General features: G+C 38.5%; 2 protein-coding genes across 4 annotated transcripts in view; one reads left to right on the top strand and one right to left on the bottom strand.

Annotated features, from left to right (window-relative positions):
• Positions 1-288: 288 nt before the first annotated feature.
• clec19a (C-type lectin domain containing 19A) lies at positions 289-4939 on the bottom strand. The gene is made up of 5 exons (XM_056753838.1): positions 3789-4939; positions 2831-3008; positions 2622-2715; positions 2020-2148; positions 289-1663 (listed from the first exon to the last, which is right to left on the bottom strand). The coding sequence occupies exons 1-5, from the start codon at positions 3874-3876 to the stop codon at positions 1658-1660; spliced, it is 495 nt and encodes a 164-aa protein (XP_056609816.1). The 5' UTR covers positions 3877-4939; the 3' UTR covers positions 289-1657.
• A 2704-nt stretch (positions 4940-7643) lies between these two features.
• The window catches only part of smg1 (SMG1 nonsense mediated mRNA decay associated PI3K related kinase), a 29914-nt gene continuing 18810 nt past the window's right edge, over positions 7644-18747 (top strand). For 2 of the 3 annotated variants that reach the window (XM_056753834.1, XM_056753833.1), the window contains exons 1-24: positions 7644-8418; positions 10081-10238; positions 10526-10678; positions 10835-10971; positions 11066-11124; positions 11279-11492; positions 11587-11712; positions 11896-11968; positions 12050-12147; positions 12231-12401; positions 12542-12763; positions 12881-12982; positions 13063-13332; positions 13429-13559; positions 13859-14020; positions 14249-14367; positions 14448-14535; positions 14658-14759; positions 14859-15002; positions 15232-15431; positions 15610-15806; positions 15922-16083; positions 16216-16370; positions 16664-16800. In XM_056753834.1, coding sequence (XP_056609812.1) covers positions 8342-8418; positions 10081-10238; positions 10526-10678; positions 10835-10971; positions 11066-11124; positions 11279-11492; positions 11587-11712; positions 11896-11968; positions 12050-12147; positions 12231-12401; positions 12542-12763; positions 12881-12982; positions 13063-13332; positions 13429-13559; positions 13859-14020; positions 14249-14367; positions 14448-14535; positions 14658-14759; positions 14859-15002; positions 15232-15431; positions 15610-15806; positions 15922-16083; positions 16216-16370; positions 16664-16800 — 3457 coding nt within the window. In that variant the 5' untranslated portion in view covers positions 7644-8341. The remainder of the gene's footprint in view (positions 8419-10080; positions 10239-10525; positions 10679-10834; positions 10972-11065; positions 11125-11278; positions 11493-11586; positions 11713-11895; positions 11969-12049; positions 12148-12230; positions 12402-12541; positions 12764-12880; positions 12983-13062; positions 13333-13428; positions 13560-13858; positions 14021-14248; positions 14368-14447; positions 14536-14657; positions 14760-14858; positions 15003-15231; positions 15432-15609; positions 15807-15921; positions 16084-16215; positions 16371-16663; positions 16801-18747) is intronic. The other variant, XM_056753835.1, reaches the window with a different exon arrangement.

Below are 18747 nucleotides of genomic sequence, written 5' to 3'. Positions count from 1 at the left end.
AAGCACATAATGATCAAAACTACCATGTTTACATCTGAGATTACATCTAAAATAAATAGAAACTTCATCTTGGCATATTTTAAAATGAATGTTTTATATACCCAGGTGTAGTTTCATGGCTTAACAGTTACACAATTACCTGGTTCCTACAGCTGAGGTTTCAATGTTAAAAAACTGTAAAAAAAAAACGTATAAAGGACAAAGTACTTGCAGAATATTATGAGTACATACTTGTTTAATTTACGAACATTTCCATTAATGCTAAAATGTAATTAAATGCAGTGCAAATTGTAAAATACAGGTAAAACAACGGTAAAAATTAATATAGAACATTCCTTCATATTAAAACAGTGTGGTGTGCCCTATTTTTACAGGTTTTTTAGAGTGTAAGTCTATAGCTATATAAATCCAAGCTTTCATTTCTACTGAACTCTACAAAAACTAAGAGAAATTCTTTGTAGTTTGGGTGTTTTTTTCCTACTATGGTAGTCAATGGGTGTTTAGTCATAAGCAATATTCCAAATATTTTCTCTGTGTTCATCAGAACAAAGAAGTTTATACACATTTGGAACAACTCAAATGTTAGTAAATGATGACAGAATTTTAATTCTTGGGTGAAGTATCCCTTTAAAGCAACACTTTTGCTAGACCAATGATATTTACTCTCATTTCAGCATCCTGTGGGTGTGGCCTGTTTGATTTAAATTCAGAAAGGAGGCCAATCATTACAATGTAGGTTCATCAAGTTGTTTAACTTACCGAGCTGTGTGCACAAGGAACAGATTTTCTGATCCTTAATTGGCATGATCCATAAGATAGAAAGAAAGCATGAAAGGTCATCTGCCAGGCTAAGGTTAAGCTCTTTCTGGCTTTTGAAGCTCTGCAGTCAACAAAAAATCTGAATTCTTACACTATCTTATGCAGTTTTAGATCAATGTACAGATAGCACTCTGGATGCTAGACCAGTTCCAGACTTTGGAAACATTGCACAAATACACATATTCTCTCAATGTTTGTCACACTTTAAAAACGCATGTAAATCATGATGAGAAGACATTTCATAATAACCATCATATACAAGCAATTATGTCCTTACATCATGAGCAGGCATCTGGTAAAGGGCGTGGAGCTTAGTTCTTATTGAAAACATTCACCGGTTCAGTGCTCTTCTAAACTCTCTAGAACTCCTTTGGTGTAACTCACTATCTGTATCGAGACCGGTGCAGGAACTGACTGATACGTAATATTCAACAATAGCACTAACATCAATATCCAATATCAACATGGGTAATCAATAGAAACTCTACAGGGAAGAAAACGTGTAATTTCCAAAAGACTGGAATGGAGGAATGTCTCTGTGTCATGACTCACACACGGTCTAACAACTCCCATATGAACAGTGCTATGACAACACGGATGGGGCTTGAAATTGAAGTAAAGTGCAGCTGAGAAGCTGAAGGGAGTCCATCATCACTGCAGGGATGAAGATGAGAGGAAAACGTCCTTGCTTTACTGTGACTGAGGGATGTTGTGATGTCATAATGACTGTAAAGAACTAAATATAAAGTCTGTGATGTGGTGAAAAGTTAATTTTCCAGTGAGGGGATCTTGCATACGAATGGAAAAGCTTTAGCACAACTATTGTCATTCCAAGACCTTAAACCTGCAAAAGATGAAAAGAAAGAATGCAAACAATACAGGTTAGCAATCGATTACAAAAATGGAGTGAGGCATTCGTTGGAATTCGCAACCCCACCGCTAGATGACGCTAAATTTTATACACTGGACCTTTAAAAATATCCATAAAATAAGGCTGTCACGATATATTTTCACTACAAGATGTGGCAAAACATAAAAATCCTGATAACAACACTATCACAATATGTGTTGAAATAATAAATTATATAATGTTATTGGTCAAAATCATGTTTTATTTTGTTTATTTTGTGTGCACTGGTGATGGATTATTTGCAACATTATAATATGAACAAAAGGAACACAACGTTAATGAAAACTAACCACTGTTTTGTCTGTACCAGATCTCCACACAATCCTCCTCCTCTGGGATTCGATGAATGCCATCATCTGGCTGGTTTCCGTCCCAGTAACTGTATTCATAAGGTGACCCATCTGTCCACTCCAAAGTGCCTCCTAGCAACAAACATTGATTATTAACGCTGTCACATTTGCCCTTTGACCCTGGCATTTTAACCAAAGCTTTTCTGTCATGCATAGGTTCATTTTATAGCGATGTCTGAGGAACTCCCCAAAGCAGGTTTATAGACATCCTCATTACAGATCAGACGGTGTGTTGTCCATACATGCTTTACACACCACCACACTTTGCTGGAAGAGTTTGTTGGCTTCAACTTGACTGGAAATGATTAAACATCACTTATCGAAACCATATTTTTCTTTCATTAAATTATGAGTCAGGGGTTACATAGTCAGGGCTATAAATAAAAATGATGTCAGTAGTGGATTAATCAAATGTGTGACGTTTTTAATCAATTTTAACAATGCAATTGAGTACAGAATTTACCGAATTTGCATCAATTAAACAAAACATAATACATGAATGATGTTATTGATACAATGAAATAGTATGTGATCACATTCACCTGTCTCCTATCATGAAGGCCAATCCAAATGTCTGTTGGAATTCCTGGTACACGGCTATTCACGAGGTCATACACAAACACGTTTTCTTCCCAGCTATATATGGCAAAAAAAAGCTATCAAAAGGTGCAGACAAATTCTCCAAACTGTAAACATGGAATCTCAGCATTCTTTGTACCTTGTCCAACTAACATTTCAAAAATATTTGTACCTGTGGATGGAGGCGAGCTTGGCTGATTTGTGTCCATTGGAAAACTCTGCACAGTAAAGATCTGCTTCAGCCCAGGTCCGGTTCAGAGGGAAAAAACGGTAGCAGTAGCCTTCAAATTCAGTCCAGAAAAGTGGACATGTAACGGGCTGGTTCAAGTCTGATAGTTGTAGGGGCAGTGCTGAAATGACATAATCCCCCAAAGATATAAAACACATTATTAAGTTATTAATAACATCATCTGGAAAGTTTCTAATTTATTGCGAAATATACTGTCGCTGTTTCCTTTTTACATCAACAACCTGTGTTCAATTTAGAAAAAAGTGTATGCAGCAAAAAGAATTACAGCTGTAAACAATTTACATATTTCATCTTAAAAATTTGAGTTCAAAGGATTACTAAAATGTTTTAGTTAAATCAAATCGACTTTACAAGTCACTTGGATTCAAATTATAAAATAAATCTTAAAAAAATCTATTTCAACTTAATATAATCAAAGTTTAAGTTAGTTGTAAAGCCAATTTGGTTAAATCAAAAATGTAAGGCATCTTATGGAATGAATTTATTTTGCACGCAGTTGAAAAATACACTTTATGAAAATGACACTATATCAGTTAATAAAATTTATAAAAAAAAATTTCTTGTATGTATTTAAATTGTAATCTTATTTAGAAAACTTCCAGAAGATTTAAGAAAACTAAATCCTTTAAGGAGACTTTTTCTCATGGAAATCAATTGAGGATATATAAAAACTGGCTCATGACATCTGTGTAATATGAACAGTTATGAAGAGATACCTCATTAACAATTTGACAAAGAAAGACACCTTCAGAGCTTAAATCCTCTGATGGTCTTTATTTGGCAAACCAGCACTGGTCTATTCTCTGTCTTCAAAAAGTTTTGAAAAGTTAAAAAATAACTGTGTGTGTTTGCCTTTGTCTTTGGTTGTGATGGCACTCACCTTGTGTGATCTTGATGTTAGTTGAAGGCAGAGCCCACACTGAGAAGTCATTGAGCAGCAGAACTAAACACAAATCCCAGCAGAGCATTTTTAGTGCATTTGAGATGAGATTGAGATCTGATGTGTGTGCGCCACAGGACTGTGTATAGTGCTGGGGATATAAGAGGGTGTGTGAGCCGTTCTCAACCCCTTCTTTTTGTTGGACTCTTCCTACATGGTCAGGTCCAGAACTCTGACATCAGACTGTGCTTGAGAGAGAGGGAGTGGGAAAGAAAGATGCCAGAAGGGGCCTAATATTTTGTGCCAGTATGTAATGTTTGATACACTTGTTGTAAGTAATATATGTATGTTAACTAATGTGTTAATAAATAAACAAATAAATAAACAAATAAACAAAAATTTATAACAGTTTTTATTTATTCAGATTCGTATTGAAAATCTCTAACTCGAGCAGCTAGAATAAGTAATTCAACACCCCCAAACATATCCATGTGAACTACAAGATCTTCCTTCAATATTTCATCATGTAATCATTTGTTGGAAGGATTGTGATTTCCAGCTTGTCTCTGAGGTTACTTCACACCCACTTCACACTGTTCGGTTAGTTCCATTAGGCTCATCTCACAATGTCTTGCAGTTGATAGTGGGTCTGTTTTATCTTGAGGACTACGGAACTCATGCTATTAAAGGGCCAGATTTTCTCTTATCTCTGTTAGGAGGACTGCCGTCTGTATAGCAACATAAGGGAGGCACCACACAAGAGGACTCATTGTTAACTGAAGAAGACTTCCATTTAAGTAAGACAACAATGTTGCTGAATGTGGCTTCTTATTGAGGTTTTCAGTTTATTTTGTTGCCGTTTTCTGTCTTGTATAACGAAAAGATTTGTATGTAGACAAATAATAGTGGTTGTGTTTTACAGACACAAAAGTGTCTTTCAATAAATCTTTCATGCACCAATATGTCTTTCTTAGACAGCTTTTCGATTTTACATCAACCTGGGTGACCTTTATAATACTAATATAAAACTAAATCTTTAAACATTATATTTATAGAACCTAACTCCGTTCACTGCATCACGAAGCTTTAAACCCAGCCAACAATGTTTCTAGACATTTCCAGTGCATCATTGGGTGTACCCATGATCTGTGTGAGTAGATGAACTCAGACAAGCAAGCTAAAAATATCTTGTTGGGTCTAATATTGATTTTGATGTTCAAATAAGCTGATATGCTGACAAGATAAAACATTTCACTCTCTATAATTGTTGTAGAGCTTACAATTGATACCTGCTCATACAAAAAATTGGCACTTGAATAGCGATTTGCATGGGTGATGACATAGTGATTAGTGGTGATGTAACAACAAGTAATTATGTCATTATTGGTGATGACGTCATAATAACTGTCAGATATGGCATAATGAGTGCATAACAATTTGCATAATGAGTTTGATTTGATTTAAGTGTTGTGCATTCTATCTGTGTTAACATTTTTTATAGAATCCTTTAACGAAATGTCCAGGAAATGCTAAAGTCTCCTGCACTCTAAAAAATAATTTATGGCATGAGTTGGCACAACTCAATTGAATGAATTGGTACAAGTAACAAATTGATATTTATGGTATAATTCAAACTTTTAAGTGTGAAACTCTATTTTGATGAGCTGTGCTGACTTAATAATGTTGATAATTACTTAAGCTTAATATTGTGTGTAATTTTAAACTAAAAATCTGTGTGACAATATTTAAATTGCAGTAACTAGAAAGTAATTGACTAGATAACTTAATTTCCCCTTCAGTCAGTCTCTCGACGTTGTGTTGAGAGACAGACTGGGGTTTGATCTTGAGAACCTATATCATCTCCGAGAGTAATTTAAAACGCCAATGGGCTTGGCGAATGGCACACGCACGCCAGTCATTTCATGGGTTTTTTGGTTATATTTGGTTATAGCTCTTGACCGCTAATTGTTATGTTTGTAAATTGAGATATAAAATAAAAAAGTGTATTTGCAACCAGCGTCTTTGATTAAATTAGTTTTTAAAAAAAGTTGGAATAACTTAAAAAAAAAAAAATTACGAGCAACAATTTTTAAGCTGATGTTACTTAAAAATACAAATTAAAAATGTAATCTGTCTGACCCAAAGTAGTTTGTTGGATGAACTTAATTTTGTTAAAAGTTGTCACAACTCAAAAATATTGATGCAAACTGTTGCACTAATTTTTTTGTTAAGTCTGCACAATATTTTTTTAGAGTATGAAAGACAATGAGATTAGGACTGTTTGCCCACTCTGTCTCAACTCCCTAAATAATGTAAAAATAAATTTGGCTATGTATACTTAAGTACTATAGGCTACTTTTTTAGTGCTCTTCTTGGTCTTTCTGTTCCTAAGGTCTCTGCATGCCTAAATTGATATTTTTCGGTAGACTTCTATGATTACTTATTTCCTCACATTGGTTGTAAATCCCTCTGGTGTATTGCAGACGATAATGCATGCAAGATATTCAACATCCCTGACATTTTCAGTGTCACTTCCTGTTTGCAGGACAACTGAGTAGCTGGATATATTGCTAATAATGTGAATGTTATTTTGACCTTCCATTCCCGTAGAATTTTATCAACCGCTTTCAACCAGCAGACTTGCAGATCAGTGAACATGTTTACATATGTTTTTCCATGTGTAATAGGTCATTTTGAGAGTAGTTATATACAGTATCTTATGAGAACTAAGAACATTATGAAGACAGATCATCTCCATAAACCTCGATAAATTACCAGCTGTTATTTCTGTGACCTTTCTTGTCTGACATCCTCTTTATTGCTACAGTATTTATTGTGCATATTGTTGCTTAGCAACCTGCATGCATTGGGGTGGGCAGGGATTGGGCCACAAACCATAGAATCATATTCTCCGAAGGACAGAATGTGCAGTTCTCAGTGGACCATCTCTTTTGAACAGCTGAATGGAATGCCATGCATGTTTCATGTAATTGCATGGTGTCATTGTATACAGTCTATATTTGTCATAAAAAAATTGGAGTAAAAAATATTTTTTATCATCCTGATGTCTCAGAAATCTCTTTAAGCTCCTTGCTGCCATCTTGTGATACAATTATGCAGTGTGGGTGTGGTGGACAGATATGCAAATATCAATATCTAACCTTGGGAAAGGAAATGTTATGATATACCAAACACATCCAGTGAACCTTGAAATTAATTTAATTTCTTTATTAATTCAGCTTTAGCCACTGAATGATTAAAGTGGTCACAGCTGTACTATGGTCACACCAACTTCACGTGGTAAATGTTTAAATCCCCAGATAATTTACTAGAAAATCTGTTGAAACATGAAGATATGAAAAATTGCGTCCTGTTAACTCATAGGGCGGGTAATGAATAGAGAGAACAATGGAGAAAATTTAGGCCTAGTGTAGTCCCTTCTGAAAAAAAACTGTCAAACCCTGCCCAAAATACATCAGTAAATGAATGTAATGGTCACATTGGCACTCGTATGCGATGGATTCTATTGCGGTGTGTAACATTAAACCTATTGGAATAATTCCCAAAACGCAATACAAAAGGAAATTTGTAATGTTCTTTGTCGAAAAAGCTATAATGATATTTTAATGGAAACCATTACATTTTTATGATGGTTTCTATTGGGTATTGTGTTTTTCTGCAAGGTTTTTTGCATGTGTGATATGAAGAGCAATGTAGCAAATATAAAGCCCCAAAATTAAAATGGGAATATCTGACTGGGATATAATTCTCCCAAACAGCAAAAAGCCTGTCAAAACAAAATCATTCCTTAGTTTTCATTTCCACCACCACCAATTTACATCTGCATTTCTTAAAATGTACTTTTTTCCCTAATATGTTGAATAAAATAAGTGGGACAAAGAGCTTTGGTCACCTGAAGGCAAATCGTAACATAATATGCATACTTGTAAATGTTTGACTTAATGCCAAGACAAGTTTTAATTAAACAGCAATGAATGCGCTGTTTACATTGTTTTCTTGCTCCCTCTGGTTCCACCTGCAGATCTCTGTATGTTCAACACATTCCTGCTGTCACTAGGCAACCACACAGTAGGAGAATCTAGCTAAAGCAACAGATGTTTCTATTTTCTGCTTCCAGTCAAATTAGGATGAAATGTCACATTCATCTTTTGTTTGTTAAGCCCAATTATTTTTTCTATTTATCGTCTCCAGCTACAAATATAAAGAACAACTAGATACAAAATTCCATTGTTCTGCCATCAACAATTGTGCATTTACACCAAGGGACATACATTGTCTTATCGTCACTCCAAATAACAATAGAGATGACGTTATTTTATTTACCGGCAGATGGCGCCGACGCTGTGTGAACTAACCGCCAGCGCTGAATCGAGGAGCGGAGAGAAATAGATGGGAGGGTCAGGCCGCTCACTGCCTCTCAGTTTCAAACACACACAGTGTATTTCAAACCTGTGCATGGACATAAAGTGAAAGCTGAAATTAGGAGTTGCTTTTTCCCGTGTTAGACGGGTCATGCTGTCTTCGCAAAGGTAATGAGCCGCAAAGCCTTCGGGTCTCGGCTGAGCAGCGCCCACAAACTGCAGCGAAACTGGAATGACTGGCAGCCCAGGTCAGTAGCGTAACTGTCGGTTGAGTCTTCGCACAATAGACCGAGGCTTCACCGAGGCCTTAATCTCGTCCGTCCTTTTATCGAACAGCAGCGCTGTCTTTATTCACGCGAGGTGCTTTTTAAAAAGCCATTTCGAAGAAGTAACCTTTTATCACAATTTACGACGCTTTGGGTGCTCAAGAGTGTTGAAATCTTTGTTAAGTTGTCACGCGGTGAAGCTGACAAACGTCAAACGATCACGTTCTTCGAGGCTGGTTAGCTAGCGCTAGCACAAGCTAACCCAATAATCGTTGAACACTGACGAAATTTACCATGTGGACTGCTGTCCGCCAGCTGGATTTGTAAAAAAATGAGTAAAATGTGACCGTACGTGCAGTGATTGGTTTGTCTTCGGTGGACATTCTGTTGTGTTGTGGTATTCATCTGTGGTTTATGTGAAGGAACACGCGTGTGGTCTTATTCGTTTAGCCATCAGCTATCCAACGTTATGTTCTTATTATTGTTGAGGGTAAAGTGTGGTGGTTTTGTTACACGAAGTAACGTACAATACTCGTTTTAGAGAATTGAATTAGTTTTCCAGTCATTCAGTAAAGTTGCAGCCTCGTTTTATTTCCACATGCTCATGTCACTTTATAAACTAGCAACATATGCTTCGCACTCTTTACTCGTGCAACTATTGTGTGATATCCAACTTTAAAACTTACTACTTTTAATGTTCGTATATCCCTAGTTTACTCGGTTAAGCCAACTGAATTAGTCTGAATGTCAAAGGCAGTATTTTGTGTGGTTCTGTTTGTCAGGAAAGCAAACTGACCAGAGTTGAAGTTGTGAGTGCATTGAACTTTGCGTGGAAACGGGACAATGTTTGATAAATGAAATATTCAGCGTGTCTGGCAATCAAATAGTAAAACTTTCTAAGCCATATAATAATTCATCTCAATACCGTCAAAACTACAGGACAGCATTGTAATTTATCAATGAATAAAGGTTATCATAATAGAAGAACTATTGATTATCTGGTTGTACATTGTGGATGATTATTAACAGGCTGTACACTAATATAAACGCCACATTTTAGATTTTCTCTGTTAGTTGGGTTGCATTACTTGTTGCTGTGGAGAATGAAATCACAGTAACGTCAAATGACGTCTTCTCCATAATTTCTCGATAGAATTGTCAGAATTGCGTGTAAAATTCATAGATAACTTTAGTCTGCGTTGACTTCGTTTTATTATCCACCACCTAGCTGTTAAGAATTGGAAGTTTCTATGATGTTAATAAAAAAATATTCGGGAAATTGTCCCTTATAATTTAATATCTTAGATAAAATATTTGACATTAAGGATTATTGAACGGATTCAATCGTTATAAACATTTTTTTAAATATACATTTGGTTTTGATATACTTACATGTTATACTTGCCTCATAACATTGTAATTCTTGAGATAGACTTGTCAACCAACCTCAGGGCCTCTGGAAAGATGATGTTAAATGATGGTGTTTTAGACGTGTGATCTTTTAGAAGAGCAACTTCTAAGGCTTTTCTCTCAAGTAAAACAATAAATATAAATAAGGTCAGGTTTCATTATTATGCCCTCCTCTTCTGAAAGTGGGCCTCAACATGGACAGGTTGGTCTGACGCAGTATGGCATTCTTTACAGAAGCGACGGTGTGTCAGCCAGCCAGGACGGTGTGAAGTGCAGTTTCTCCAGAGACCACGGTTCAGAAGTTCATTTCGACACTCTGCCCTCTGACCAGCCTGGCACCCCATCACACCACAATGACGCCTTCCCTGCCTCAGACACACTCGAAGAAGGAGGTGTGTGCTGCTTGCGAGCTTGGCCATATGTTTAATGAACTAAATGACATCCACTTTGTGTTTTACAATGTTTTTATAAAACCTTATAGCTTTTGTTAAAGGATCTTTGGTGTCTTTCACTGTTGAAGGTTTCAGTTTATAGAAATTGAAAGAGAAAGCTAGATTAGGCGGGACACAATAGATGCATAGCACCTACATTTCAACCATTGTTAGAGTGCACAACCATGTCTTTTTCAAAATACCGTTGTTATGGAAATTGCGAAAAATAACAGTGTTTCTGTTTGTAGGTGGATATGACGATGATGGAGGCCTCTCAGAATATACTTATGGTTGGAAGTCGCTGGGGCAAGAGTTGAGAATCAATGATGTGACAACTGATATAACCACATTTCAGCATGGAAACCGTGCTTTAGCTACAAAGGACATGAGGAAATCACAGGGTAAATGTTGATAAAACTCAAGAATGCCTCTGCTCAAACGTTTCATGTTTTGAATAGATTTCTTTTATAGATAGTGCAAAATTTGAGAATACTTAAGAGTTATGGAGTTCAATATATTTATTTATTTACACTGTCACATTATCGTTAATCTGGCAGACCGACCGTTGGCTCACTCTGAGGAGTCTCGTCTGGCTAATCTTCTGCGGCGAGCTTCACGGGAAGATGACCGGGAACGCAGACTGGCCACCGTGAAACAAATGAGGGAGTTCATTGTGCACTCTGAAAATAAAGTGGTAGGTAAAAAACAAATTTATTTTTGTGCCTGTAAGGCTCTTAAAACAGTCATTAACAATTATATTCTGTATTGTTTGTATATACAAATTACAGGTCCTTGTGAAACAGTTGGATTCCATTTTGAGTACCCTGAATGACATATTGAACGAGAGGTATGATTGTGTGGTCTATTTTTAAAACAATGGGTGTCGTCAGAGCTCACTCTATTTTTAGCTGTGTTCCTGGAGTTAATGATGATGTACTTACGTTGGCTAGTTCTCAGATGTTAAAGCACTGTCGGACAAGTGTTTCTGTTTGGCCTTGTAGTAGTAAGCTCCTGCAGGAGCTCAGACAGGAGGCTGCATGCTGCCTGGGATTGCTCTGTGGCGCCCTCAGTTATGAAGCCGAAAGGATCTTCAAATGGATCTTCCTCAAGTTCACTGTGTCCACAAAGGATGAGGTGAAGCTTCTCTACCTTGTGGCAGTGCACAAGGCACTTGAAACAGCAGGGGAGAAGAAGGCTTTTTCATCTGTGATGCAGGTATTTATTCCGCTCCGCCCGTTAAGTGGCACCACAACAGAGAATCTTATGTTTCATTACTGTGGCCTGATCGCTGAAATGTTTCGTTGTTCAGTTGGTGATGAGCAGCCTTCAGTCAATTTTGGAGAACTTGGATACACCAGAACTGTTGTGCCAAAGTGTGAAGTGTATTTTGTTGGTGGCCCGTTGTTATCCACACATATTCAGCACAAACTTTAGAGTAAGTAGACTGGCTTTACAGAAGAGTTCATCGGAATCGTTTGTAGTGGCGTGTCTAAACTTAACTGCATGACCTGCATCCACCAATGCGGTTTCAGCTTCTCTTTTTTAAAATATATTTTTTCAAATTTTGTATTTGAGACTTGTATTAGAGACTGTTCGAACCCCTGTCTTTGTTTTGTAGGACACAGTGGATATTTTGGTGGGTTGGCATATAGATCACACACAGAGACAGTATCTTACTCAACAGGTGTCTGGTAAGACTGGTTATATTTTTAGTTTAAACCTATTTTATAATGTCAATATTTGAGGCTGATCTGTCTCTGTATGTCTTCAAGGCTGGTTACAGAGTCTGGAGCAGTTTTGGGTGGCAGATTTGGCCTTTTCGACTACGCTGTTGGGTCAGTTTTTGGAAGATATGGAGGCGTATGCTGAGGTAATTAGTTACTTGTAGATACATTTCTTGTTTTATAGTAATCTGTAGATGTTTTAAGTCATTCAGGGTTTTTTTCTTTGTAGGATTTGAGTCATGTATCAGGAGAATCGGGGGACGAGGATATTCCCCCACCCACAGTATCCCTGCCAAAGCTGGCAGCCCTGTTAAGAGTCTTTAGCACTGTAGTGCACAGCATCGGAGAACGTTTCAATCCTATCCGAGGACCACCAATCACGGAGGCATATGTCGCTGATGTATGTATCCAACACGAGTCATCATTCCTCATCAATTTCAATAACAGTGATGTTTGGTGTTTTATTTGGAAGTATTTTTCCACAGCACATTTAGTGATCTGTATAAAATCTCTCACGTTTTACTGCTCTGTTCACGACAGGTTTTGAACCGTGTTTTGGCTTGCGTCACCACAGCCAAGCAGGTGTTCTTCTCCGAAATAGTGCTGACTGCTGGTAATGAGTGCGTGTGTGTACTGCTGGTAAGCATGGACCTGGGCAGTCAGCTGATTGATGCTGTAATCTCTTATGGACTGGACCAGCTAGACTGCTGCCAGGGCTGTGGGCCAGAATACAGCATGTCTGTCCTCACCCTGCTAACACTGGTAAGATTGAACTTTCAATCCATTAGCTGGCTGTTAGGTGAGCAATATGTCATGATCGGCTATAATTGGTGTTCACTTACATACGACTTAAAGATTTGTTTGGTTTCGTTTTTGCAGATTGTTGACCAGATAAACACCAAACTCCCCGCCACTTTTGTGGAAAAGTTGTTGGCTCCTAATTCCCAACTTCTGGAGTTGCGTTTCCACAGACAACGAGAAGTATGCCTTATGACCTCACTATAAATGAATTCACGCAGCGTGTCGAGTAAACAGCACTCAGTCTCAGGTTTCTGTTACAGGTGATGGCAGCAGCACATGGTGTATATCATGCTGTGCTGAGTCTGAAGAACATCCCCATCCTGGAGGCAGCTTATAAACGTGTTTTGGGAGAGATGGCTTGTGCTTTGAACAGTTTGCTGAGTCTTCTGGGTCTGCCTGCTGCATGTCCCCATATACAACACCCAGCCTTCAGCCAACTGCAGTTCAGCCCTGAGAGAGCAGAGTTTATCCTCATATTCGATCTCAGTGCTCTCACCACCATTGGTAACACCAAGAACTCGCTCATCGGGGTCAGTTGTCATTCACTTTTTTAAAGGATTTGTGAAAGGGTTCAGCAATGATCTACAAACTGTAAAAGTAATAACATGAAATGGCATGTGTTGCAGATGTGGGCTTTGTCACCAACCGTGTTTTCCCTGCTCAGTCATAATCTGGTTGTGATTCACTCTGAATTGGCCGTCCATCACCCGGCGGTCCAATATGCAGTTCTTTACACCCTCTACTCTCACTGTACCAGGTAAAATTGTTCACAGGATTCTCAATAAATTTAACAAGGAAGACCATTGACTGACGTTCATGTTGTTTCAAAGTTGTTTTCCTTTTGTCTTGGTAAAACATAGGAGACATTTTGAAGAATGTAGACTTTTTTTATATAATGGAAGTAAATATTTACTGATATTATGTGTAGCATGTCTTTTCGTGGAAGTCGGTGTAGATTCTCAAATAGTGTCTTGTGATTGCATTGTGGCCCTTTGTTCAGCTCACACATGACAAGCCTCTCTCTCTTTTTCTGTCTCCCTCTTTGTGTTTCTCAAGGCATGATCATTTTATCTCAAGCAGCCTCAGCTCCTCATCCCCATCCCTTTTCGACGGCGCTGTCATCAGCACAGTTACCACGGCAACCAAAAGGCATTTCAGCACGCTTCTTAATTTGCTGGGTATGCTGCTCAGCAAAGATCATCTCAACCCTGAGGCGAGGTACACAGCTTACACAATTTCTCTATAATGAGGCCTGTTGTGATTTCATTCATCAGAACCACTGACTCTTTCAGCTGCTCTAATCACTTACACTCTGATGGGTGTAATTACACCTTTCTTTTAGATGCCTTGCTTGTTTTCTTTTAGTATGGCAACAGAATTTAGGTAAATTAGGGATTGTGTATACCTTGAATCAAGACAAGTTTATTTGTCTCTATTGGTTTTTAGGAAGCTGTTACTCACCTGGTCATTAGAGGTGTCTATGATGATGAAGAAATCAGAAACATTCTCTCCCCTGTTCTCGCTTCGATCGTTTCACAAATACTGCAAAGGGATACTGGCCAATTGTGAGTGTTTATCTGTTTTAAGACTATATTGTACTGTAGTCTGATGAATGAACATTAATGTGATGGTTTCTTCTCTTAAGCTTTGAATGAAGACCCCACCATATGCCTGCAAGCGTGTAACAATCTACAGGTTCTGTCAACCTCCTTGTCCACAGAGCTTCTTCAAAGGTCATCATGCATTCTCTCTTCACAGGAACATTCATTAGCATTGCAACTTTTTCTCCTCCGGCTCTTGCCAGATCAAACTTTGTGTCTAATCCGCACTGCTTCTGTCTCCTCTCTTTGTGCAGGTGTGTGGATGTGTGCCGAGTTCAGCTAGTCCACTCAGTAGTGCGAGTCCGGCAGGCCTTCGGGAAATTGCTGAGATCAATTCCCATGCACGTCGCGTTAAGGTGACTATCTAGATTCCACACGATGGAAAAAAAATCTCACCTTGTAGTTGCACCTAAAGCTGGAGTTGATGTGATGGTAATTGTCAGCTTGTCTCCCAGCAGCGCTCAGAGTCACTCTGAGATTAAGGAGATCTCGCTGGCCATCCGCCGACACATGAGCAAAGTGCCTAGCAACACCTTCCACCCACAGGACTTCTCTGACCTCATCGGGTTTATACTGTATGGAACGGTCCATCGTGGGGGGTGAGTAGGTGGCTGATATGTACATTCATTATGGTTGCCGCCTTTTCCCTCATGCACAAACATGTTGCAAATGCATGTTTCTTTGGCTAATGAATATAAAGTCCTTGTCTTTGTCAATATCGTTTTCATCTTAATCCGCTGGACCTGAATAACCCCTGTAATGTGGCTGGATTCTCACAAAAATTGAATCACGTCAAATGAGTTTGTTTTCATTCCATGTGATTTGCAGTAAAGAGCCGTGGTTGGAGCGGCTTTACCACAGCTGTCAGCGGCTGGAGAAGAAGGACTCTGCCATGGTGCCTCGTGCCCTGCTGAAGACAGAGGCAGTGCTATGGCAGTGGGCCGTATGGGAGGCTGCTCAGTTCACCGTGCTTTCCAAGCTCCGAACCCCACTGGGCCGAGCCCAGGACACCTTCCAGACCATAGAAGGTTAATTTTCAAATGTTTAATTAGGGATGTGCATTGCGAAGGTTTTTTGTAATTCAATATGAAATTTAAATTCAACGGAGATATGTAAGTTAAAGGGCATGCTGGGGCTGGGTGATAAAATTCAAATTTCTACTTTATGTATGTGAGAACAAATATTCACTTAATATCTGTGTTGTAGGTATTATCCGCAGTCTGGCGGCTCACAGTCTGAACACAGAGCAGGAGTTGAGTCAATGGAGCGGAGGCGAGAGTGATGAGGGTCACCACACCAATCAGCTCCGCCTGGCTCTGTTGCTGCAGTTCCTGGAGAACCTGGAGAAACTCATGTATAATGCTTACGAAGGCTGCGCCAGTGCGCTAACTGCACCTCCTAAGGTCTGTGTACACGCAGCTATCCATAGTTTTAAACACACCATAGAATTGCTTGACAAAGAGTGGTCTGTGAACCTTCCATGAGCTTTTGTTTGACCCACTTTTCCTTCTTATTTAGGGCATAAGAACGTTTTTCTACACAAACCGACAGACGTGCCAGGATTGGCTGACAAGAATTCGTTTGGCACTAATGAGGGTGGGTCTTCTCTCTGGGCAGCCAGCGGTCACGGTCCGTCACGGCTTTGATCTGCTCTCTGAGATCAAGAACAACAGTGCGCAGGTGAGATTTAAACCACTTCTGTATCTGGCCTACTTTGCGCTATCGATTTAAGATGTCAATCACTTAAGTGTGAGGCTGCTGCTCCAAACCTACACCATTCAGATTTGAACCTTTTTTTGTTTTTTCCTGAAGGGGCCAGAGATAGAGGTGCCAATCACTATGCTGGTGGAGGCGTTGTGTGAGCTGCGATGCCCGGAGGCCATACAAGGTCTGGCAGCCTGGAGTCTGGCCAACACTGGCAAGAGTCTGGGCTGGCTGAGCTCAGTTGCCCTGCAAGCTGAGGGAAAGTAAGCGATTTTTGTACTAAAAATAATGAATCCAGTTTACAACCGTGAAAAAATGTCAGGTCTTTTCATGTGAATTATAGATCTTATATCTTGTTTATAGAACTGTTTTATACTGTATGTAGGATAATGTTGTTTAATATGAAATGGTATCTCAAAACTTTTTTAGGTTTGTATGTTAACAGAAATAAAACATCAAAGATCAATTGCATGTAGAAAATGTTGCTGCTTTTGTGTGTCATCTTTAAATGGGATGCTTTCCAAGCATGCACATAATTTTTACACTCCATGTCAAGGTTTGAAAAGGCCGCTTTGGAATACCAGGAGCAGCTGTGTGCTGTTACAGGAATGGACTGCTCCATTAAAGGCTTTGATCGATCTCTTCTCAAGCTCACTGGCACCATCTCGTCTAGTCCTAAACACACCAGCAACAGTGAGAATCTTATCAAATAAGTCAGGTTTTTCTTTATCTATACAGTTGTGTTCTTTATCTATAAAGTTTACATACCCCTTGCAGAATCTGGAAAAAGCTGAAACATTTGGAAAATAAGAGGATTTTTGAAAATTAAGGTTAATTTTTAATTTAGTTCAGCCCTGAACAAGTTATTTCAATGAAGAAATATGAACATAAAGTTCACACTAAAGAATAATATCAGAATTTCTAAAAATAGCCCAGGGCAAAAATGTACATACCCCTGATTCTTAATACTGTATGATGTTTCCTAAACAATCAATGACAGTTTTATGTTAAGTCATAGTTGTTTAAGGGTTACTTGTTTGACATGAGTCATTAGACTGTCCACTGATCTTCTAAACAATCACCCAGTTCCTCGACAATCTTTGCTTTTTCAGCGATTCTACATATTTAACTCATGTCCAGCAGTAACTGTATGATGTTGAGATTCATCTTTTTACATTGAGGACAATCAAGAGACTCATACACAACTATTACAATAGATAGAAACATTCAGTGCTGCACACAAAGTCAACACGATTCATTTAAAGTCAGGTGGCTGTAAAACCTCTGAAAATGGAAAAAATTAGTGGTGGGCCGTTAACGTGCTGCGTTAACGTGAGACTCTTAACGTGCGATAAAAAAAAATGTCGCCGTTAATCTATTCTCAAAGTTGGGTTGGGAGCTGGGTCTATACCACCCAAGCTATGATGACTTTCACCTTGATATTTTAGCGCGGATGTATACCTAGCTGAATTGCACTGTACCGGGCGAGAACGAGATTTTTCAACTCGCGTGATTTGCGCAATTCGCGCCGCCTCTTCTCATCACCAGGGGTTCATTCGCACAATTCGCGTCATTCACGCGATTCGCACCGCAAGTAGGTCTATCGCGTCTTTGCATTGACTTAACATGTACATCACTCGCGCTTGACGCGCCATTCGCGTTTCGTCTGAACACAACATAACGTTACTGTGAAATTACCACATCAAACGTGACGTGCTAGCATGGATGCAGCTTTGAAGCCGCCGGGTTTGCTTCAGGGGAAATTTATTTTTAAGAAGCTTCCCAATGGAAACATCGACAAGACTAAGGTTGTTTGCACCTTGTGCAATGCGGAATTGGTTTAAAAAAAAAAAGTTCTCTCAACATGTAGTGGTCTAGCCTTAGTTGAAACCAGTAAATTTGTATTGGCACCTAATCTATTATTGCTCCTGTATGACATATTGCTTGTTGCTCCCTAACTCTTTGTAAGTCGCTTTGGATAAAAGCGTCTGCTAAATGACTAAATGTAAATGTACTGTAGGAGCTCTTCCAGTCTCAAGTACCACCTAAACGCAAATCATCCCTTAGCTAATGCGGAAGTAAACACAAGTACATCTTATTGAACATATTTTATGTTCATCACCAATTATCATAGTAGAACAGCTTGAGAAACCCGTTCTCAAAGACTTACTTTTAGTCATTTTTTTGGTAGCACACATATTCTGAATGCTTTCGGCAGAAATTCAAATGAGCCATTTTAATCTAGATAAATCTAGATTAATTCCAAAATTAATCTAGATAAAAAAAATAATCTATGCCCACCACTAGAAAAAATATATAATGTCCTGAAAAACATTTATGTATTTTTACATCTTATAAAGGACATTAGTAAATGGAAATATAATATGTATAAATGAAACAATAATTTACACCAAAAGTATTTATGAGGTTTTACACCCACCTGACTTTGAATGTATCGTGTTGACTTTGTGGGCAGCACTGAATGTTTCTATCTATTGTAATAGTTGTGTATGAGTCTCTTGATTGTCCTCAATGTAAAAAGAGGAATCTCAACATCATGCAGTTACTGCAGGACATGAGTCAAATATCTAGAAATGCTGAAAAAGCAAAGATTGTGGAGGACCTAGGTGATTGTTTTGA

Source organism: Triplophysa dalaica, chromosome 7 (genome assembly GCF_015846415.1).
Source record: "Triplophysa dalaica isolate WHDGS20190420 chromosome 7, ASM1584641v1, whole genome shotgun sequence".
In the NCBI taxonomy this organism is placed as follows: Eukaryota; Metazoa; Chordata; class Actinopteri; order Cypriniformes; family Nemacheilidae; genus Triplophysa; species Triplophysa dalaica.
The sequence above is the reverse complement of the archived record's forward strand: the minus strand, read 5'-3'. Positions and strand labels throughout refer to the sequence as shown.